The sequence below is a fragment of the Phalacrocorax carbo genome, chromosome 17 (genome assembly GCF_963921805.1).
Source record: "Phalacrocorax carbo chromosome 17, bPhaCar2.1, whole genome shotgun sequence".
In the NCBI taxonomy this organism is placed as follows: Eukaryota; Metazoa; Chordata; class Aves; order Suliformes; family Phalacrocoracidae; genus Phalacrocorax; species Phalacrocorax carbo.
Window position 1 is genome coordinate 8,489,626 of NC_087529.1, and position 22,247 is coordinate 8,511,872.

At 48.2% G+C, this 22,247-nt stretch overlaps 2 protein-coding genes across 3 annotated transcripts; one reads left to right on the forward strand and one right to left on the reverse strand.

Moving 5' to 3' along the window:
* Window positions 1-208: 208 nt before the first annotated feature.
* Window positions 209-13,608, reverse strand: STYXL1 (serine/threonine/tyrosine interacting like 1). 2 transcript variants are annotated; one of them, XM_064468154.1, is made up of 9 exons: window positions 13,430-13,608; window positions 10,798-10,859; window positions 9,789-9,915; window positions 9,400-9,456; window positions 8,345-8,490; window positions 6,812-6,957; window positions 5,626-5,720; window positions 3,433-3,542; window positions 209-1,320 (listed from the first exon to the last, which is right to left on the reverse strand). In XM_064468154.1, exons 1-9 carry the CDS (start codon window positions 13,530-13,532, stop codon window positions 1,189-1,191), a joined length of 978 nt encoding a protein of 325 aa, XP_064324224.1. In that variant the 5' UTR covers window positions 13,533-13,608; the 3' UTR covers window positions 209-1,188. The 2 variants fall into 2 exon arrangements, with proteins under 2 accessions (XP_064324224.1, XP_064324225.1); XM_064468155.1 differs by lacking the exon at window positions 9,400-9,456.
* A 96-nt stretch (window positions 13,609-13,704) lies between these two features.
* Window positions 13,705-22,247, forward strand: MDH2 (malate dehydrogenase 2). The gene is made up of 9 exons (XM_064467683.1): window positions 13,705-13,850; window positions 15,550-15,718; window positions 16,506-16,589; window positions 17,582-17,691; window positions 18,210-18,335; window positions 19,007-19,084; window positions 20,234-20,333; window positions 20,779-20,930; window positions 21,942-22,247. Exons 1-9 carry the CDS (start codon window positions 13,782-13,784, stop codon window positions 22,071-22,073), a joined length of 1,020 nt encoding a protein of 339 aa, XP_064323753.1. The 5' UTR covers window positions 13,705-13,781; the 3' UTR covers window positions 22,074-22,247.

A 22,247-nucleotide genomic window follows, 5' to 3' on the forward strand; every position in this document is an offset into this window, starting at 1 on the left:
GTTCTCTGTAATGTCTTATTTTGTGATGTCAATGCAAAGAATTTACAGTGATTTACTGCTCTGGTGAGACCCCACCTGCAGTGCTGCGTCCAGCTCTGGAGCCCCCAGCACAGGAGGCCACAAAAGGGAGCCGGGGCTGGAGCACCTCTCCTACGAGGCCAGGCTGAGAGACTGGGGGTTGTTCAGCCTGGAGAAGAGAAGGCTTCGGGGAGACTTTCAGTGCTTAAAGGGGGACTATAGGAAGGATGGGGGCAATCTCTAGCAAGGCCTGCTGTGACAGGACAAGGGGTGATGGTTTTAAACTAAAGGAGGGTGGATTTAGACTGGATAGAAGGAAAGAATTTTTTACGATGACGGTGGTCAAACCCTGGCAGAGGTTGCCCCGAGAGGTTGTGGAGGTCCCATCCCTGGAAACATCCAAAGTCAGGTTGGACGGGGCTCTGAGCAACCTCACCTAGCTGAAGATGTCCCTGCTCACTGCAGGGGGGTTGGACTAGATGCCCTCTAAAGGTCCCTCCAACCCAAGCCGTTCTGTGATTCTGTGAAAGAATTTACAGTGAGACAGTGGACACTACGGAGTTTAGGTTTCACATAACGGGATCAATGCTCCAAAGCCGGCAGCCATGCCAAGAGGTTAGGTTGTTGTATTAGAAGGTGGCAAGTGGGAAGTGTGGTCTTGCTAGGCAATCGCACCAGGGAGCCTGCAAGAGGCTGTGTCAGTGCCTGTGGGGAGCCAAGAAGGCACATGCAAGGCGAAGGAGCTTCTGAAATGGGGACATTCTGTCGTCGCCTCTCCGGGCTGGAAGCGGGTACAGTCAAACTCTAAATTTACCATCCCAGGCTATGGACTGAGGAACATTTTCAGAGATAACCCTGATGACTTCCCCATACCTGGGGTAATGAGCATGCCTGACGAGGTGGTTATAAACCCCTTCACTTACAAGAGACAAGCAGCGTGTGATAGGCCCATCCTGCAGGACTTGCATTCCCCAAACTGCCACCTTCTACAGCACAGGTGAATTCCCCTAATGGCTGCAAAACTTGATCCCAAATAATATGGAGCTAAAGAGGAAAGCCTTTCTGTTACATTAAGATATTTTTCCGAACAGTGTTCATGTAACTTTCTACTGATACAGTGGTATGGGCAGGGAAGCGCCTCTCCCCGCTGGGTGCTCGCTTTGCTCCCTGTCAGTAACTTGGTTCAGAGATGTCTGTGATTGTGGTGCTGTAGATTCGGGTCTCCCAGTCCGAGAGCTGTTTCACAAAGCCCCGGTGTGGTCTCATGTTCATTTTGCATTTCAGAACGTAGTCCCAAGCTCTCTGTAAACAGAAGGAAAGCAAAGGAGTGTTGGGAATTTGAACTGAAAGTGAATCTCGGGTATTTACATGAAGCAGCTACACTTGTGAACGACACAGCTTTGTATTTACTCCCTGTGTTGGACAGCAAGAACCTGCAGATAAGACTTTGGCTACCAAAGCAGGGACAAACTGGGTGAAGATGTGAACTTCAGAGAAGTCTGTTGCCTTCATACTCTTCTCTCCTGGATACAAGGACAGCTCAGGCTGGTTTCACTACCTAGCAGGTATTTCGCATTATTTTACACCGGTGGAGCAATGCAGTCCTGGATTTCCTACCCTAAAATGCTGATTCTTCCACGGATGATAAGCGAAGCAGTGATGTATCAGCTATTCACAGGTAAGCAGCAAAGGTTATCATGTTTCTGGATTGGTGTGACCTGTTGTGGCAGAGCAGCTATGAAGCTCCAGTTATCCCACTGCATTAATTACAGCCATCTTAATTATTTGTTAGTTCCATGTAATCAGCTAGGAAGTCTGCCACACAGAGGGCGGATCCACTGGCATTACTCTGCTTTACTCCAGCTGCATCCAGCAGTGCTTATCTTCCCACTTTTAAAATAGACTTGCCCCCCGCATTCAGAGGATTGCTTAAGCGTAGCGAGACCCAGGGTTAGAAGATAGTGCTCCATTGGTTTGTTTTTCTAATCTCAGTGATTCTGCCGGCTCCAAGGCTGATCTTCCAATATTTACTCCTCTGGGCCCATGGTGTGGATGTCTGCAGTTCCCCTGAACTCAACAGATCTACTCACGTACCAATTACTAGTACATCCCACGTCTGCCTTTCTTTTGCAATACCATGTCTTTCGAAGCTTACAAAGATCTTTGCCTATACTGGGTGAAGGATCACACAGGACTCTGTTGCACTGCTTTCGTCTACAAGAAACAAGCGAGTCTGCCAGGATAATCCCCCAGGAAAGCTTTGCCTGGCCAAAGCACCGCTCAGGCCAGCCGCAGCACACCACTGCCGTGTCAGCCTTTTCTTCTTTTTTTTTTAGCCCTTAGTAAAATGCTGAGACCAGCACATTGATACCAACTGAGAGAAACTGCAAGGATCAGCCTTTGACTTTTGCACTGCCATTGCAAGCACCTCCTGTAATTTAGTGTGCAAGGGAATGGTTATCAGCATGCAGGAGCAATCACACCCGTGTTAGTAGCAGAGACAAAGCAGTTTCTGCAGCCCTGTTGGCACACTCAACCTGAAATTACCTGTTGGCACACAGCAATGGTAAGAGATTTCCTCTTATTTTGCAAATGTTTGCACAAAATCAATTAAATGATTAGATACAGGCCCAGCTTCAGTGAAGCTTGGATCAATCCTTTCAAGCTCCCAAAGGAGGAAACACTTTCCAAGCAAGGGCAGGATTTTTCAGCATGATGCCCGTGAGCTGTATGCAGAGGGAAGAAGGCTCTGGCACCTGGGGAGAGGCAACCAGGCTGTTGCACAACCGGGTCATTCTCAGCCATTATTTATGATTTTTCTTAAGTTATTCAGAGCTACAGAAGAGCGTGTACTGGCCATTTAACCTGGACATCTCTCCTGGGTTAGTATTATCCCATTCCAGATTCCTCTACAGCACAACCTGTGGGAAGGGATTGCTTCTGGAGAAATAAAACAAGATTTTGGAAGAAGCCAGTGCTGCTGAGCCGAGTGGTAAATCAGATGCCCGCAAGTACTGAATTCTGAATTTCCCTGTAACCCCATGGTATTAAGAGATGGGATTAACTCCAGTAGCGTCCAGATACTCTCTTTCCCAGATCCAGGAGAGCAGAAATACTAAGTTCTGTAATCAAAGCTTTATTTTTATAGCCCCATAGTTATGTAGGGAAATGCAAGAATATGATATCACAGGTGCCATGGGTAAGGACTCACAGATCCAAAATCACCCCTAAGCCACTCCTTAATGGTATAAAGAAGACACAATCTGCTGTAACGGAATCTGTTACTTTATCAGGTGGATAGTCTGCCTGAACGCACAGATAGTGTCTTTCTCATTACTACAGTAATGAGGCTTCAGAAACAGAAATAAGCTGCAGACCCAGTCAGTATCTGGGGGAAATACGACAGTGACGTACCTTCAGGGAAAACTGGCAGGAATGCATAAGATAGGCCATGGTTACTGTGCTGCTCCGGCTTATCCCCAGGCTGGAGAACACCAGCACTGCTCCGTGATCCAGCTGAGTGTCTGAGTAAGGAAATGCCAATCACAAATTAGTGATCTGGGAAATCAAGCTTCCAATTGCACAGTCAAGCTCTAATTCAGTGACAGCTGACTGGCAAGCAGCCTGAGCGACAGGAACTCTCACAAACCCTGACAGCAGCAGATGGGCACTGCCAGCCCCCATTTCTGAAAGCATTTGCCTTTCTTAAAAATCCAGTGAGTTAAAATGTGGCTTTGAAGACCAGAACTGAATGACAATGACTGGTCAATGCCTCATTACAGATTAGTGTGGCCTTTACATCAGATAACTGAAGAAAAAGTGGCCTACCGTGACCGATCAGCTGTGGTCAGCATCACATCAGCTACTCACACTCTTCCCAGAAAGGTTTAAAGGTACTGAGATTTCTGATGAACGCAAGCCTAACTGTTCTCCACTGAAGCTGGAGGAATTAGCTCTCAAACTGGAGGGACTTAGACTTCAAATCCCTTACCCCTCCATGGGGATCACCAGCAGCAAGCAGGTACGTGCCAGCTCAGGCACTGGCTTTATGATGTTTTCAGGATGGATACTTTGCAGCGAAAATTGCTAACATCAAACTAGTTTTCTACAAAAGCTAAGCCCACTTGGTGATGCTGGCACTCTCTCCTAACCACATCAACTCTGCTACCTATGCCTGAAAGGTTCTATATTTTATTAATAACTTTTTGAATTCTTTCCTTCCCTCTCCAGAGCAGACAGCATGACATGTTTCTGGAATATCGACAACTAAAATCTAAAACTCGTAGGGCAAAGCCTCTTTTTTTTAATGCTGTTGAGAGGTTGTGGGGGGTTGTGTTTTTTTAATTCAAGCTCTAAAACAGACTTATTTTTATCATGAGATGCTAGTTCTGTTCTAAGTAAGACCTGGGTAGAAATGGCCTCACTTCAACATACGCCTGGCAAGAGGTCACTCACACTCCTCAGCGTACGTGGAGAGCTTTAGTCTAGTGTTCACTAGAACACTGAACTGTTCCAGTTTAACAAATCTACTCTGGACTGTCAAGTAAACAGTTAGGCTATCAAGTAAATAGTTATACTATCAAGTAAACAGTATACACTTCTGCAAGAGTTACAGCTAATCGATTATTACAGTCTGTTCTGGAAAGTTCCAGAAACTGATGTGAGAAAGAAACTTTCTTCTGAAATACTACTGTGAAAAAACCTGGGGCAAAATGAAAGGCAAGTAACTGGATTTCAATACTTGGGTTTCAATGCATGCAAATCATGACATTCCGTTCAGGACTACAAAATTACATCCTCAAATATTGTTTCCTTGTTTCTTTGTGTCCAGTTGTCATTTCTTATTTTGTGCTTGGATTATAAGGTCTGTGGGGACAGGATGGTCTTTTGCTTCTGGTTCTGTAAACACTCAGCTCAGCAGGGCCTTTGTCTGTGGCAGGCGTTATTTCATAAGTGTGATAAAAGATGGTGACATGGTTGGATGCCATCATAGGATGGAGCTGCAGGAGCTACGTCTGCTGTGCTGCTGCAGGCACTGAGCTGCAGAGTATGTTTTTTCTTGCCCTCTCTGATGTAATCAGCTAAAGGCAGGTTTGTGCTGTCCAACCTGAAACTCTTCCCAGGTCCTACGGTGGGTGCACTGCAAATCACAAAGATCAGCAGCGTCTTGTGGTAAATTCTCCAATGTGTGTCACACTTGTTCAAATACAGCCCTGCCTGTTGAAGATTTGGGCTGGTAAGAGTCAAAGGGTTGTATTTAAGAATAAAGGAATAGGAGGGGATCCTATGAAGCCCTGGTAGACATACTGCAGCAAAGCCTTTTCAGATTGGGTGGAAAGCTCACTATTATCAGAGCGCGAGGTATTCTTCAAAATGAGTAGGAAGGTCAGAGTGAGATGCCCTGTAAAATCTCCTCTCTGTCCATCAGGATGGTTAGGAAGCCAGCTCTGGTATCCATTAGGGTGTGGGCTTGCTTGGGAGTATCCTGATCTTGGAAGATTATGACCCTCCTGTCTGAGCTTCCTGTTTGAAGTGAATCGCAGCCACTCCCATCTAATATCATAGAGTGAGCAAGATCTCCGGAATTCCAAATTAGGAACAACTCACCTATAAAATGACAAATTGTGGCAAAGGTAGAAAAAAGATTTGCTTCGAGTGAATCTGGAACAGATATGTGGAGATTTTTGCCGCCTTCTGCAAACCTGGAAAAAGAGCACACAGCGTGACGTGGACCAGAGAAGCAGCTTTGAAAAATGTGTTTGTTGGAGGCAGGCTGATCATTTTGTTTGCTGTTACGTGTGTGCGTTCTTCATCATTGTCATCATTAACATTATGATAAGTGATTTGTTAGGGTAAGACACCGAGGTGCTTGTAACATAGAACCAGTTTATTTACTGATTTTCCATTCCACATGGTATCAGCATTGATGTCTTAACGTAACCTGCAGCCCCCTTTATCTGAGAGCTAAATGAAAACAGATGAACTGAACGCAAGGGTGCCTTCACAGCGTGCACACCGGCAGTTTTGTGAACTTCATGCGATTTTCTATGACAGCATCCTCCTCCTTCTACAAGCTGAGAGGACTCAACTTGGAGAATTACTGGAGCAAAATGTTGGTGAGGAATTTCTGAAATGTGAAAGCACGCCATGCAGAGGGCATGGGAAGATTACCCGTGGTATAGAGACCTTTGAATATGTTCCACTGGAGCCAAAGGCGTGAGAAATGTCTGCTGGTATACATGCACTGGGGTAGGTAACTGGTTTTGTTACTTACTTTGTTTTGGTCACCACCTTGAGAAAAGCCACCGGATATTTCACTGTGTGAAATGGCATTTCCAGCGTTTGGTCCTACAGACGGAGCCGAATGGTCACAGACAGATGTAGGTGAGGAGGGAAGGCCAACAATGTGAAACATCAGTGGTGCAACTTTTACACTGACGCATTTGTAAGATTTTGCTCTGAAAGCTATTCAGAGATGTGGGATCTTCCCAAAGGATGGTGGTATGTGACAGACTGGAAATGCCAAGGGCCTCCCAGTACTCCTCTCACCCAGTACACCCATGTCATGGTGGGGGGCTGCAGGGCTGCTGTGCTGCTCTGCTAACCCTGGAGTAGAGATCAGGAAAATGAGCATGAAACAGCACTCAAATTCCACGAGTTTTTCTCCAACCAGAGGTTTCCTTGTATGTTCACAGGCGCTGAGTCCTCTGCGAATGGGCTCTGGTCTGTGCCACCGCACTTTTTCCAGAGGCACAGACATTGTTGAGGGTACACCTTGAACTATTTAACTTACAGTGTGACAGGTTGTTCAGAGATGTTGACTTGTGCTTTGATCTTCAGATCTTTCTGAATTTGTCGGTCACAGGCCTGCTTGAAATTGCCCATATATAACTTTGCAGGCAGTATTTCTACAGGGTACGGCTGGAAGTTGTCTAGTTCCTGCCAGAGAGAAACCACAGGCTCAGTTTAGAGAGTATATTTGCTCCTATTAGTTTGGTAAGTTCTTAAACAGAAGCCATGTGAAGAATTGAACACATGCTTAGTCAACAGCCCATGACACATTCTAGTGTAATGATTCATTCAGTCACCTGGACTTTCTGTATATTGAAGTCTGCTAGATTTAGTGAGAATAATTCACAGCATCGCTGTCATCATGGAGTTACTTGAAACAAATCCTAACTCAACAGGAGGCGGCATGTATTCTTAACGTTGTCTGGAGGGACTGCAGCATAACAGACTCATCCGATGTTTTCCCCGGTTACTGTTTGCGAGGCCAGATGAAATCATCTGCCACCTGCAGGGCCCCAGGTGCCACGTAGCGGCACAACACGAGTCCGCAGCCGCTTCGGTGTCTGCAGCGTGAAGGCTGGGCACAAAAATGCACAAACAGCCAACCATGCCTCTACGTCCCGCACCGATACTCGGCTAATGCTCAGCAGAACAAAGCAGCAGCCTAGCAATTCAAAGCAACAGAGAACAACAGCTTAAACTGAGAGGCAAGGAGGTACTCTGTCTCCGGTTGAATCTGATGGGGAATTTCAGCAGTTTGCTACCCTTCACAAAGCAGCACAAAGTGAATTGATTTTCTCTCCTGCACTGTAGCATCCCACAGGTTAGCACCATGTCACAGGCTATTTCATGTGGATCACAAGTGAACAGGAACAAGAGAAACAAAAGACGTGTTGCAATGAGATGCTCTCTGTTGTCCAGTGCCCTCTAAACCTGCCCTGCCTCAGGTCCTGTCCTAGATGTGAAAAAAGGGTAACTGTTTCTCGTAAGCTAAACAGATCAATGTTTGTTGGTGAAACCAAACAAATACCAGTGTTCCAGTGGATGGCTCTTTTCTTTCTGGGCCTGTTGAAACAATGCAGCAGCACTTTCTCTGTGATCCTTCCCGATGAAAAGCTTTATAGACATGGAACACAAGGCTCGATAGGAACTGTACTTCTGTCTGAAAACATTTACTGTGTAACATCCCAGGTAACCACGTGTCAAAGAGGAACCTGCTTCTTTCATCATTTGCTACTGTTTGTTCAGTTATCTGTACTCTCCAGTAGGCCAGTTTCAGGGTTATCAGAGAAACACTCCCAAGTGGTTTTCACGAGCTTTCTTTCATGCAATAGCAGAAGTCAAAAAAAAGGTAAAGCGTGGCTGTAAAAGAATTAGTGGTGAAACTCAGGGCAAGCACAGTCACTCAAATTACATTTAATTCCTTTGAAATTACTCTGATACCAGGTTTACAACACCATTTCACTTGAATTCATTAGCCATCATCAGCTGAATATGAATGCCAATGTCTTCTACTTGCAAATTAGTGCCATCTCACCTGAGGCATCCACAATATCTTCTGAGTCCTCAGAAAATGATAGCAAGCTGAAAAACACTTGTATCCTCCCCTCAGGATGAGCACAGGATGGCGGGTGAACTGCTCTAAGCGGCTGGCATGTTGGACGGCTGTTCCTTCCTCAGCATCTAATGAGATCAAAAAGCTATTTGCCAGGGCAGGTTTAGAGTGCCTCCATCAGCACCGGGGGATAAACCTGGCCCACTGACACCACCAGCAAACTCCTTTTCATTTCATCTAATGGTCTGCAGAAACCCTTGTTAAAAGCTAGACTCATTCTTTAATGGTTGCTGCAGGTCAGTAACAAGGCATGCTGCTTTCCACCTCTCGTCCTGATCTTTTATTCCTCTCCCGGTTTCTTTTTTAGGTCTAGGTAAAGTGTTTTTTCCCTCCCCATTATTCTTTGGGAAATGCTTGTAGTAAGTTACCATAATAGGGAAGTATTATTAATTTAACTCCAATAATCTTATGTTTTATGGAGGCTCTTTTCTTTAGTCTGCTTTAGGCAAAGGGGGAGGTATCTTGAATAAATTCTTCACAAGTGTTTTAAACACTCCCCTCAGTGAAGCAGATTATGTGAGATGGCTGCTCCCTCTCCTTCTCCGGAGGCACCCATCCACTTGCCTTTAGCTGAGAAACAGATCAGCACAATAGAAACCCGCTTCTGGTTCTTCACACCTTCCCTTGCTTGCATTTATGAACATGCTTGCTTTATTCATTCCCCTTACGCTCCCAGATTCTTTTCTTAGAGAAATGATGTAAATCTTTCCTAAAACTACAGTAGCCTTTATAAAGGTAATGGGAGCCAAACAAACATACAGAAGCGGTTCTGCATACAGCAGAACTCCTTGCCAAAGGATGCGTGAAAGCTAAACATTTTCATGGTTCAAGGAAGACTGAACAATTACACGGAAAAGTTTCCAGCTCCTCACATTTCTCGGTGAACTCCATCAATTCATCAACCCCATTAAAGCTAAGTCTTTGTAAATATGGTAATGTGAAAGCCTTTTATAACCCCCAAAGAAGGAAGTACTCACTCTGTGAACATATGGAACCTGAGTCAGTGTTTTCAATTCCTGAAGAAGCACTGCTCCCTAAAAGGCAATTGTTGAACAAGCCCAATCTCAGTGAAATGTGGAAGAAAAAAAAAATAAATCCATTCCTCACATGCAACAAGGAACTTCAGAAGGATCAGTCCACAGATAGGAAACCAGACCTGCCAGGAAGCTTTAAAATAAAATCTGGATTTTTGAAGCCTAAGAACATACGCAACTCAGTGAAAAACGAGAGGCATAGCACAGATGTTAGCTTTTCAAATAAAACTGGGTAAATTTGCATATCTTCCAATAAGCTCATAAAATTAATAGAGGAATGGGAAGAACATCTATTCTGCAGTGAGGTCTTGACTGATGTGAGTCACAGGTACCTTTTTCTTTCTCCTCTTCCTCATAGTCACAGCAGTCCAAAGAGCTGGTCTCGCAGTCATACACCACGCAGTATCTGACATACCCCAACTCCTCAGAGTCTGGTACCAGGTACTCCCCTGTAGGACTCTACAAAAATCACAGAGGAATTCTATCAGGAGCACAGCTCCACACTTCTCCTGTGGCATCAGTGCTACCGACATCTTGCAAGTTACTACTCTATAGCTACATGGTGGGTTTGGGGCTATGTCTGTACTGGACTTGAGCAAGTCCAGCGGAGAGCTACCAAGATGATCAGGGATGAGGAAAGGCTGAGAGACCTGGGTTTGTTCAGTCTGGAGAAGAGAAGACTGAGGGGGGATCTCATCAATATTTATAAGTATCTGAAGGGTGGGTGTCAGGAGGATGGGCCTGGGCTCTTTTCAGTGGTGCCCAATGACAGGCCAAGGGGCAATGGGCACAAGCTGGAACACGGCAAGTTCCAGCTAAATATGAGAAAAAACTTCTTCCCTGTGTGGGTGCCAGAGCAGGGGCACAGGCTGCCCAGAGAGGCTGTGGGGTCCCTTCCCTGGACATTCACACCCCGCCTGGACGTGGTCCTGTGCCCCCTGCTCAGGCAGGGGGTTGGATGGGATGATCTCCAGAGGGCCCTTCCAACTCCTGCCTTTCTGTGATTCTGTGACTCTGAAAGATCCAGTTAGATTTCAGAAATGACACAAACTACACCAGGCTGCTTCAGGTGCCAACCCCGACCTTTGTGAGCAAGTCTGCCATATGTTAGTTCTTGTGTAATATTATTCCTGATACACAGCTCCTCTGTGCCAGTCCTTCAGGCTACTGAAGCCACCTTTGCTTTGTGACAGAATACACCCCCCCAGTGGCAGAAACGGAACATGGCTGGAACAGGCAGGGGAGAGGCTGGGACAATTCCCTTGGGTTTTAAGCCCATTTTGTCTTACTGCTCATTGCTAAATTCAGGAATGGTTCACACAAACGGTAACCCCCCCTCACCTGTTCAATCCTGCGTGCGGTAATAATATGGCTTTCGTCGTACTCACGCTGGGTACGGGCATCTGAAAAAACAACCAAGACAGAGCAATGGCTCATCTGATGCTTTAAAAGTAGATTCCTGTTCATAATTCAGTCAGTGGGAGTTCAGGCACCGACGTCAACCAGAGACAGAGACTCAGTTTCTTAGAAACCGAGACTTTCTGATGTGACTGTAATGAGCCCCAGTGCTTGACATCAGTCTATGTGTAACACCAAGTGATGCCAGCAGCCTTAGACCTGACTCAGGTGTGGTACTGCAGCGCTCACAGCGCCAGTCCCGTGCTCTGTTCTGCTCTGCCCTCTGACCTGGCCTGGCTGCACTCGCTGGGACTGCTCTGACCTCCCGACATCCAGCACCTCTGCCTCCGTGCTGCTCCAGAGATGGGGAGAGGGACACTGGAGAGACCCCAACCCCACTCCAAACTGGCTGACTCCCTCGCCAAAACACTTAACAGTATCACAATATCTGGCATCTATTTTTTTATGTATTACCACTACACAAGATGCAATTGCTTATCAGCAATCTTTGTGCAATGGTCAAGAAATCTTGTCCACCTCTGAAATCTCCGGGAGCAGCAGGGGAGAGTGTGTATCCCTGGACAGATCAGAGAAGGAAGAGCTGGATGTGATGAAAGCCGGAGCAGTACCGGGTCATGGCACCTGAAATGGGATGGGAGAAACACCCCAAGAGTGAGGCCCCAGTAATTACAAGAAGTAATGTGTGCTGTTTCCTGTGCGTGGAGCCCGCAAACCCCATTTCCCCAGGAAGCCTGCCCAGGATGGCACGAAGTGCCAGGCCACAGGCAGGGTGCAGGTAGGCAGCAGGCAGTGTGCAGGCAGTGTGCAGGCAGGATGCAGGCAGGGTGCAGGATGCAGGCAGGGTGCAGGCAGGGTGCAGGCGGATCAGGCAGCAGGCAGGACGCAGGCAGGGTGCAGGCGGGTCAGGCAGCAGGCAGGACGCAGGCAGGGTGCAGGCGGGTCAGGCAGCAGGCAGGGCGCAGGCAGGGCGCAGGCAGGGCGCAGGCGGGTCAGGCAGAGTGCAGGCAGGCAGCAGGAAGGGTGCAGGCAGGGTGCAGGGCGCAGGCAGGGCGCAGACAGGGTGCAGGCGGGTCAGGCCGCAGGCAGGGTGCAGGGTGCAGGGCACAGGCAGGCAGGGTGCAGGCAGGCAGGGTGCAGGGTGCAGGGTGCAGACAGGGTGCAGGCGGGTCAGGCAGCAGGCAGGGTGCAGGGCGCAGGGTGCAGGCAGGTAGGGTGCAGGCGGGTCAGGCAGGGCACAGGCAGGGTGCAGGGTGCAGGCAGGGTGCAGGGCGCAGGCAGGCAGCAGGCAGGGCGCAGGGTGCAGGCAGGGCACAGGCAGGGTGCAGGGTGCAGGCAGGGTGCAGGGCGCAGGCAGGCAGCAGGCAGGGCGCAGGGTGCAGGCAGGGCGCAGGGTGCAGGCAGGCAGCAGGCAGGGCGCAGGGCGCAGGCAGGCAGCAGGCAGGGCGCAGGGTGCAGGCAGGCAGCAGGCAGGGTGCAGGGCGCAGGCAGGCAGCAGGCAGGGCGCAGGCAGCAGGCAGGGTGCAGGGTGCAGGCAGGGCGCAGGCAGGGTGCAGGGTGCAGGCAGGGCACAGGCAGGGCGCAGGGTGCAGGCAGGGTGCAGGGCGCAGGCAGGCAGCAGGCAGGGCGCAGGGCGCAGGCAGGCAGCAGGCAGGGTGCAGGGCGCAGGCAGGCAGCAGGCAGGGTGCAGGGTGCAGGCAGGGCACAGGCAGGGCGCAGGGTGCAGGCAGGGTGCAGGGTGCAGGCAGGGCGCAGGCAGGGTGCAGGGTGCAGGCAGGGCGCAGGGCGCAGGCAGGCAGCAGGCAGGGCGCAGGGTGCAGGCAGGCAGCAGGCAGGGTGCAGGGTGCAGGCAGGGCGCAGGGTGCAGGCAGGGTGCAGGGCGCAGGCAGGCAGCAGGCAGGGCGCAGGGTGCAGGCAGGGCACAGGCAGGGTGCAGGGTGCAGGCAGGGTGCAGGGCGCAGGCAGGCAGCAGGCAGGGCGCAGGGTGCAGGCAGGGCGCAGGGTGCAGGCAGGGTGCAGGGCGCAGGCAGGCAGCAGGCAGGGTGCAGGGTGCAGGCAGGCAGCAGGCAGGGCGCAGGGTGCAGGCAGGCAGCAGGCAGGGCGCAGGCAGGCAGCAGGCAGGGCGCAGGGTGCAGGCAGGCAGCAGGCAGGGCGCAGGGCGCAGGCAGGCAGCAGGCAGGGTGCAGGGTGCAGGCAGGCAGCAGGCAGGGCGCAGGGTGCAGGCAGGGTGCAGGGTGCAGGCAGCAGGCAGGGCGCAGGCAGGCAGCAGGCAGGGCGCAGGGTGCAGGCAGGCAGCAGGCAGGGCGCAGGCAGGCAGCAGGCAGGGCGCAGGGTGCAGGCAGGCAGCAGGCAGGGCGCAGGGCGCAGGCAGGCAGGGCGCAGGGTGCAGGCAGGCAGCAGGCAGGGCGCAGGGTGCAGGCAGGCAGCAGGCAGGGCGCAGGGCGCAGGCAGGCAGGGCGCAGGGTGCAGGCAGGCAGCAGGCAGGGCGCAGGGTGCAGGCAGGGCGCAGGGTGCAGGCAGGCAGCAGGCAGGGTCAGGCCCTGGGCCGCCGGCTCACCGAGCAGGCACAGGTAGTTGGGCTCCGCCAGCCGGGGGAACCGCCGGTGCTGGTTGAGGATGTTGTAGAGGTGGCGGGGCTCGCAGAGCGCCATCCCCGCCATCCCGCGACAACCCCCGACTCGCCGATTGTCGCCGACTGTCGTTACAACCCGCCTCGCGCCGTCACCGTGGCAACGGCGGCGCGCGGCCCGGTTGGTTGCTAGGGAGGGGCGCCCGGCCGTCACTAGGGGTGACGTCACCTCCAGATCTCGCGAGACCTCCCGCCCCCCGCACTCCCCGCCCCGGCGGCCGGCAGTCTCGCGAGAAGCGTCGCCCGTGGAGGTCGTTGGAGTCACCGGAGCCGCCGCGCCATGCTGTCCCGCCTCGCCCGTCCCGCCGCCGCCGCCGCCTTCCGCCGGGGCCTGGCCACCACCGCGCAGGTGAGCCCCGGTCCGCCTCCGTGAGGGGCCTGTGGGGCCGCCGGCGGGGCCCGGCCCTCCCGGGGGCGGCGGGGCTGTCACCCCCTGGGGCAGCGGGGGGGGTGGGGGGTGGTGCGGTGCTGTGAGGGGGCGCCGGCTCTGGGGGCGGCGGGTCGGTGCTGTGTTCCTGCCCCTCGGCGTCGCTCTGCGGCCCTCCGCGGGGGCGCTCGTGCCTTTCTGCGGACAGGTGTGAACTTCCCGGCCGAGGCTGTTAGTTCCAGGAGAACTAATTAGTTCTAGAGTAATGGCTCTTTCTGATGGTGTGCGGTGGATGATATGCAAGTTTGCTCCCTGCTTCCTTCCTCTACTGAAATATATGCTTCTCCTTTCAAAATCTGTGAAGAGTTAAAGCTGGCGGTCGGGGGTTTAACAGCAATCCTTAACGTGCTGAAATCCGTTGTGTGGGACTCTTGAGAGGACTCTTGAGAGGTGGGTAGATAGAGACAGTCCCGTCTTCTAAAGAAAGTAGTCCTCAGTGGCATATAGCAGTATGATTATTGTAGCTATAAAGATATGCTTTATGAGAGAGGTTTGTGTAATTGTTTTGATAGGAATGATATTTATTAGTTACAATGAGGTTTTGACCTCATGGTATCAGCTTAGTTGTAAATATGGGTCATAACAGTGACTAATGCTAGACTTTGCTTCCTCTTGGAGGGTTTTATGCTAAATTACACTTGTTACAGTAGCAAGAAAACAGAGCTGAGGTTTGGCTGATTGAGCTTCTGGGTAGATTCTTTCCAGACATAGTATAATAATTAAGCTCTTTTTGCAGTGACCTGTGCTATTATGGCTTTGTCTGGTAAGACAGTGTGATAGAGAACATCCTTATCAGGGGTAATTGTATTAACACATTGCACCTCTGCAGCAGGCTCTAGTTCTCTATATCTGTGGCAGAGCCTTGCATTTTAAGGTTGTTCTGGCCTTCTGAATTAGCTGTTCTCTCATCTAGCGACTCTTTCTCTACAAACAGGAGCAGAGACATTTTAAAGAGAAATAATATTCTTCCATTCAGCACGTTAGAGTAAAATTGGTTTGCCAGGGCAACAAAGCAGAGTTGATTTTACTTGCTTCTCAGGCACATTTGATCAAAGCTGGAAATTATAGTCACTTAATGTTCTCAGGCCTCAATCTTGAGGCAGCTGCAGGTACTATTTGGAATTCCAGGCATATGCATTTTCTTCACGTAGGTACAATGTTTATTACTTTTACTGTAGTCCATTAAATGCATTGGTTTGCCAAGCGGGTAGGCATATTTTTTGGTACTGTCAATGAAAACTAGAAAAACTGCATAATAGATTTTGCCCTAAGTCAGACCTAGGCCCACAGGGTAGTAGGCATTAGCCTGAGGCAGATGTTTCCATCTGAAGAAAGATGATCCTTTGGGTTTCTTTGCCTGGCCTTACTTCCCTTTTGAACTTCAGATTGCAAATGAAGATTTTCCTTTGACTTGTCCTAACAATAAACCTCAAGATCTTTGGGAGGCTGTCATGATGATCACTTTCTGTGGGCTTAGGCAATCAAGTTTGCATAGTGCTTGATAAAAAAGTTGAGAAATAGAACTAAAAGTAAAGAAAGTGTGGTGAAATCCCCAAGGTCGCTGCTGCAGTAACTACTAAAACATCTCTTCGATGTGTTTGTCGTCTTTATTTTTCCTCAGAACAATGCCAAGGTAGCGGTGCTGGGGGCCTCGGGAGGCATTGGCCAGCCTCTCTCCCTTCTCCTGAAGAACAGCCCCCTGGTGAGCAGGCTCAGCCTTTACGATATCGCTCACACTCCAGGTGTTGCAGCTGACCTCAGCCACATCGAGACAAGAGCGAACGTTAAAGGTACTGCGAGCCACTGGAAACAATCTGTGTTCTGAGGGGGCTCCTCTTGGGGGCCTGACGCTTGGAGATGCCCGTCACTGTACTTGCGAAGGGGAATCTTCACGTGGCCCTGAAGCCCAATATCAGTTTAAGTAGCTTTTTCTCAAGCAGTGCATACCTAATTAAGGTTTAGCTGATTACATTTGATATGTATGGAGCTGGGAATGGTCTGTGGTTGCACTGCTGAAGGGGAATTTGTAATAACTGGCAGGAAACACTCAGTAAAATCATCTTGGAAAAAAGCTTGAGCGTTGAATTAAAAAGTTTGACTACAAAGAGACTCAACGCTCCCTGGGTGTCTGTGTGAATTCTGCGTGCCTCTTTTCTGAAGAGACAGCTGTCAAGTTCCAATGAAATCAAAACCTAATCTGCTGATCTTCATTTTCTTTGAAGATCACCAAGAGGCTACATTTTACTTGAATGTGCCTATCTGCAGTTCTTTAGGGGCACCGACTATAGGGCCCAGCTAGTGCCTTGGGAGAATAAATACATGTAACAGGAGGAACTGAGGGTTTTCAAAACAGGTGAATGTGAGATTCCCACCGCTCTCATTCTGTAAGTTTTGAAACAAGGGAAAAACATCAAATAGGAGCCATCCATAATTGTATTTTATTGCTTTTCAGCATAAGTCTGAATTGAAGGTTAAATTAAAAAAGGAATTGGGTACCTCTGGGTATAATTTTGTACTTCAGGTGTCAGATATTTAATAACTGGTGAAAACATAATGCCTGAATGTCTTCCATTTCAGGCTTCCTGGGACCTGAGCAGTTGCCAGAATGTCTGAAGGGCTGTGATGTTGTAGTTATTCCTGCGGGAGTCCCTAGAAAACCAGGTATGTTCACTTTGTTGAAAAGCCCAAGGGCTTCACTGAAGTGTATCTCTGCAGTACTGTTACTCAAACAGAGCTGGATCTGGTGCTTTATGGCAGTGTTGGCTTGGGATGTGAGTGATCTGTTAATGACACTGACCTAGAGCTTGTTGTGGTATCAGGCACCTTGTTTAGCCCCTGTCTTAGATTGTTCCTTGTGAAACGGGCAGAAGTGATTTCTGGAGTTCCTGTGTAGGGGTGAGGTGCAAAGCCTTTTCATGCAAGTGATCGTAACCTCCCTTAGTGCTTCTTGCCCAGAGCAATGCTCCAGTGAAAAAGCTGGCTCTTTGTTTCATTTCTCAGCAGAATAGAAATAATCTGTTTGTTTTGCATTAATCGTGTGATAACTTCTCGGACCATCTCTGAATGAGTGCTGTTAAGCCTTACTAGAATGTCTCTGCTCCATTTTTACTCTGTTTTTCAGTATCCTATTGGGAATGTGACAAAACTCTAGACTTTAATGCCTGGCTCTTCCTAATTCTTAATTTTTCATGGTTCAAGTAGTTGCTGCAACAGAAATGAGAGGTGGCAGTCATGCAACTAGCAATGTTTTGCACAGAGCGGTTGGCATTTGAACTGTAGTTGTGGAGGTGACTGCAGAGAGGGAGGAGAATTCATCTTTGGAGCAGTTACGCTGCTCTGAGCACCACTGATTTACTGGTGTGGGTCAGTGTGGTCACACCGTACTTCAGGCTGCCCAGGTGAAATATGTTCTGACACTTGACAGCTGGGCTGGTTGCTCCTGAAAAGGTCTGATCTACCTGACAGGACAGGAATCTTTTATTAGTCAGAGGAGTTACCTTTGGAGCCAATTCATTACTGTACCTGCAGAGTTTTCTCATGATCTAAGTTGAGGTAACTCTGTCCAGAGTAGAATATTGTTTTTTGATTGGGTTGCTGGCCCATTAATGAGTAGGGTATGGGTACCTTAAAATATTGTACTGGATGCATTTTAGGTATGACCCGTGATGACCTGTTCAACACCAATGCTAGCATTGTCGCTACTTTGACATCTGCCTGTGCAAAGCACTGTCCAGAAGCCATGATCTGTATTATTTCTAACCCGGTAAGCATTTTCTGGAGACCTTGAATATGTAGAGGGGGCGGCGGGGAAAATCCAGACTCGGAATACTGGAGTAATCTGAGTTCCTATTAGTTTTGACCACTGTCATTAAGGTCTGCAGTGTATTTGCAGAAAAGAGCTAAAACCCTGGTTCTACTAACCCATTTTTCTTGGCTATATTTAAGTCAGAGAAAAATTACATATAAAAGTGCGTAATATCTTGACCTCTGTATGACTATGGTTATAATACATGCTGGTGTATTAGCTGGAATAGAAGTCTTAGCTCACTAAGGGAGGAGCCTTTGTAATGTGAATGAACAAATTTATTGCCTAACGGTTGTTTAAAATGGGTGATTCCAGCCTGACTGTAAATTGCTCTTCAATTTAGGAATTAATGTAATTGGCTACAGTTGTCTTCAAGTTGGAAGTACACTTTGGGTTGTTTACTGGCCTTTTCAGTTCATGCATTAGCTTCATTATTATACTGGTTTTAGTGAATGCTTGCCTATTCTTGCTTATAGGTAAATTCAACCATCCCAATAACTTCAGAAGTCTTCAAGAAGCATGGTGTGTATAATCCCAACAGAATCTTTGGCGTTACAACATTGGACATTGTCAGAGCTAATACGTTTGTGGCTGAACTAAAGGTAAGTCATAGTAACAGATGCTGGGGAGGGATATGGTGTGCTTTGGTCATCAGATCTATAAAAAATGCTTTTAAAATCACCGCAGAGAGCCAAAGGAGCTCAGACTTCTGTGGAGCTAGAGGCGCAGGCAATGATTCCCTGTTTCCATTCTCTAGAGGAGCCTTGGGGGTTGGGTTTCTTGCAAAATGTGGTTCAAGAGACTTTGACCTTTCCTTTTCATAGCTGTCCCCTGTGAGTGAGCTACGTGTTCGCCTTAATTCTGTTGGCATTTTCATCCCTGCTGGTGCAATTGGAGGAGAGTAGAATTGTAGTATGTATTTGCAAGTCAAACCATCTGTGCTGTGTGTTACTTTGCAGAATATCTTGTATCAGGAGGTGTAACAGGTTACTGCTCTTAATAGCCCTGGTAGAGTTTGTACTTGTGCTGCTATTTATCTGAACTTGCATTAATAATATCCTGTAACTGTCTGAAGTTTTCGGAGTAACCTGGAGTTCAAATCTGTAGATCTGGCTTTGCCTCTGGAGTATAGCTGCCTCTGAAGCTCCTGCCCTGTGTAGCGCTGGGTTATAGATGTGTACAGATACTGAGGGCAGAAAAAGAAGCATAGTATTTTTAAAGGATTTTCTTGCCCGTATGCTTCAGAAACTCGAAAGTTTCATGTTTCCCTTAGGGCTTAGATCCAGCTCGAGTAAATGTTCCAGTTATTGGTGGCCATGCTGGGAAGACTATCATCCCTCTGATCTCTCAGGTAAGTTGCAGTAACTGACATGTGTGGCATTACACTATATGGTATTCCTCATCAATACGTTAGAGGTGATGTAAAGTGCCTTTGTGATGGCATGTAAGGTGCTAAACTAGAGCAGAGACAGTCTTCCCTGCTCTTACAGCTGCTTTCATTCTGAGATGAGGTACAAGACACTGGAAGGCAATGAGCTAAATCTAAACTCCTAAGGGTGGTTTAAATAGTTCCAGCCTTTTTCCTCTAAAGGAGTTTGGGAATAAGAACTGAGGGGTGATGTGGGTGTTCGGATGTTTTGGCACTGTTTTGGTTTTTATTTTTTGTGACGGGGATTTCATTGGTTTTGCTGTGGTGGACTAGAAACACCACTTCAACTCTCAGCATTGAAATGAGGAGGCATAGCTCAAGCTGTGTGGGGAGGCCTGCTTCAGTCATGACTAGAGCCTCCCTTTGTGCATCTAAGCCAGAATGAAATGCAGTTCTAAAGCAGGCTGCAGCTTCATGAGGAGATGGCTAGGGTCTGACCAAGGAGCAATCTGTGAGAAAGGGGAAAAGTCTTTGCTCTAAGAGGGGAATAAACTATCCTTCACAGAAGGATGTTCTTAGGGAATAAGAGCAAGGGCTTTGGAGCAGCTGAATGCTGAGAGGGTGCTTTCATTAGACAGTCCACTGGGATGGCAGCAGCTGTGCTTTACATACTTGCCTAGGTGTATCTGAAGGTTCAGTAACTGCCTAAATAATGCTGGCAGACTGGATCCTTCATAAAGCTCGTGGCTTCTATAATGCCACAGTGACCCAAATATTTACAAGGTGGCTTTTTGAAATTCCTAAGGCCTGTTACATGCTTGGAGGGCATCCGTCTAGTGCAAAGGACTACACAGTAGTGAGTAACCATGGCAAGCCCTGGTTTTGCTGTCAAGCTGCTGAGCAAGCTAGGCATGGCTACATTCCTGTTACAGTCTGTGCAATAACCAGTAGCCTTGGTGAATGCTTGCAGCTGGTCAGGGACACACGATCTGCGAGCTGGGGTAGCTGATTTTCCCAATTGAGAACTGTGAATAACAACTGTAATGGTACAAAAAGCATTGTGTGGGTGGCCGTATGCTGAATCTGGAGGGGTCCTGGTGTTTGACAGTAACTTCTTTTTTTCTAATCTAGTGCACACCAAAAGTGGACTTTCCTCAGGATCAGCTGGAAAAGCTTACAGGGAGAATTCAAGAAGCTGGCACTGAAGTTGTCAAAGCTAAAGCAGGAGCAGGTTGGTTCTTAACTACAGCTTCCAAGTAATTCTTGTTGGCCGGCTGAATGGATGCAGTCCTTTTCGGTTTAATCTTGTTTACAACTGTGGTGCAGAACTATGAACTGTTGATTACAAATCTAGCTGCTCTGCCATGCCAGCGACTGCTTGAACTGTGGTACTAGAAGCAGCTCAGTATGTAGGTAAGACTAAACATTAACTGGTCCCATGCCATGTATGGCTTTAAAAGAAAATATTCTCTGTCATATTAAGCTGTTTCTTCCTAAAAATCTGATCAACTAAATAGCACATAGCTGGCCAAAAGCTGCTGCTTTATCCAACTGGCTGTGAGCTTGAAGCCAATGACACTGCAGCTCTGTAAACATATCAGCGTGGAAGCCTTTGATGCTAAAGAGGACATCAAATTTCAATGGGTTCTGTTCTAAAAGTGATTTAACTTTTACAGGATCTGCCACCTTGTCTATGGCCTATGCTGGTGCTCGATTTGTGTTTTCTCTGGTGGATGCAATGAATGGAAAGGAAGGGGTTATTGAATGTGCCTTCGTTCGATCGGAAGAGACAGAGAGCCCGTACTTCTCTACACCTCTGCTGCTCGGAGTATGTACTATAAATGATGAGGCTTATAAATGGCAGCTACTGACTGTTTTGTGGTTTTTACTCAGTGATTTCAATTTAGCCTAATGCTAGGTATCGCTGAAGTTAGCAGCTGTGTGTACTTTTAAGAGTTCTTGAATATTTGTGTATTAGGCGTATACCTCATGCTTGACAGAGATGATGCTGTTTTTATGCACTCTTAGACTGCAGGTCACTGAGTGACCAGAGATTCAGACTGGTCTTAAAAGGTCATGCTTGCCTCAAGTCAGTGTCTGTTTATGAAGGGCTTTCATGTGATTAACCAGAGTCAGCAATCCTGTCTCCTCAGCTTGATCTGCTACAAGCAAATCCCTCAGAAATTGAGGTGCATGGGGAACTACAGCATGGATTAGGATTAATAGATTACTTTCAGGACCTCTGCTGAACTCTGAAAGAAGTGTCCCTTTTGTCACCCTTACCCTGTACAGGGTGGAGTGAAAAACAAGGATGCTGCAGCCCTGTTGCAGCTGCTGGGATGCAAAGGATGGTGTAAGCTCTCTTAGGTGCTGGCTGAGGAGGGAATGGAAGTAGAGGGGCATTGAGGGGGAAGGGTTTGGATGTAGGCAGGAGCTCTTGAAAACCTAGGAGTGCAACTCTGAAGCAATTTCAGACTGCGAACCAGTGGCAAGTGAGGGGCACACACCAGAGAGAAATGCTCTTGCCAAATGGTGGGTTTGAAGATAGGAAGAGGCATGAAGGAACAGTTGGTGTCTGTCTCCTCTTGAAGGAGCTGATGGGCTAGCTTCAAGTTTCACACTTGTGAACAGTGAATGAAAGTTTGTGAAGGCTGTAGAAGTTGCTACAAATAATAAGAGACTTGTGAACCTTGCCAGGAAGCACAGGGTTGGCAGACTAGAGATGACGGAGGTCCCAGGCTGGGTCTCCATCTCAGCTGGATAATGCTTAAGCAGAGCTGCTAAGTTACTCTCTAGGTCATTCAATGAATGGTTAATCCTTAAATCCTCTTTCCCTCAGAAAAATGGAATTGAGAAGAACCTAGGCATTGGCAAGATCTCTCCCTTTGAAGAGAAGATGGTTGCTGAGGCTATGTCTGAGCTGAAGGCTTCTATTAAGAAAGGAGAGGAGTTTGCGAAGAACTTCAAGTGAAGAGTTGATGATGGAGAGGAATTAACAACTTCCTTAATTTATTAAGGCATCATGTCACTTTACGACTTCTCATTCAAAGCTCGTGCTTTGATTGAAGTCTGTCTGTATTAGCCTAATGATTGTTGCCAGTGCAGAATCTAATCATCAATAAAACGGCCTCATTTTTTCAGTGTA

Coding starts and splice junctions, on each gene's coding strand:
- STYXL1 (XM_064468154.1), bottom strand. CDS start 13,532: ATGGCGGGGATGGCGCTCTGCGAGCCCCGCCACCTCTACAACATCCTC. Junction 9,457..9,788: donor GGAAGAGGAGAAAGAAAAAG/GTACCTGTGACT, acceptor ATTGCCTTTTAG/GGAGCAGTGCTTCTTCAGGA. Junction 1,321..3,432: donor CCTGCCAGTTTTCCCTGAAG/GTACGTCACTGT, acceptor TTCTGTTTACAG/AGAGCTTGGGACTACGTTCT.
- MDH2 (XM_064467683.1), top strand. CDS start 13,782: ATGCTGTCCCGCCTCGCCCGTCCCGCCGCCGCCGCCGCCTTCCGCCGG. Junction 13,851..15,549: donor GCCTGGCCACCACCGCGCAG/GTGAGCCCCGGT, acceptor ATTTTTCCTCAG/AACAATGCCAAGGTAGCGGT. Junction 19,085..20,233: donor TCATCCCTCTGATCTCTCAG/GTAAGTTGCAGT, acceptor TTTCTAATCTAG/TGCACACCAAAAGTGGACTT.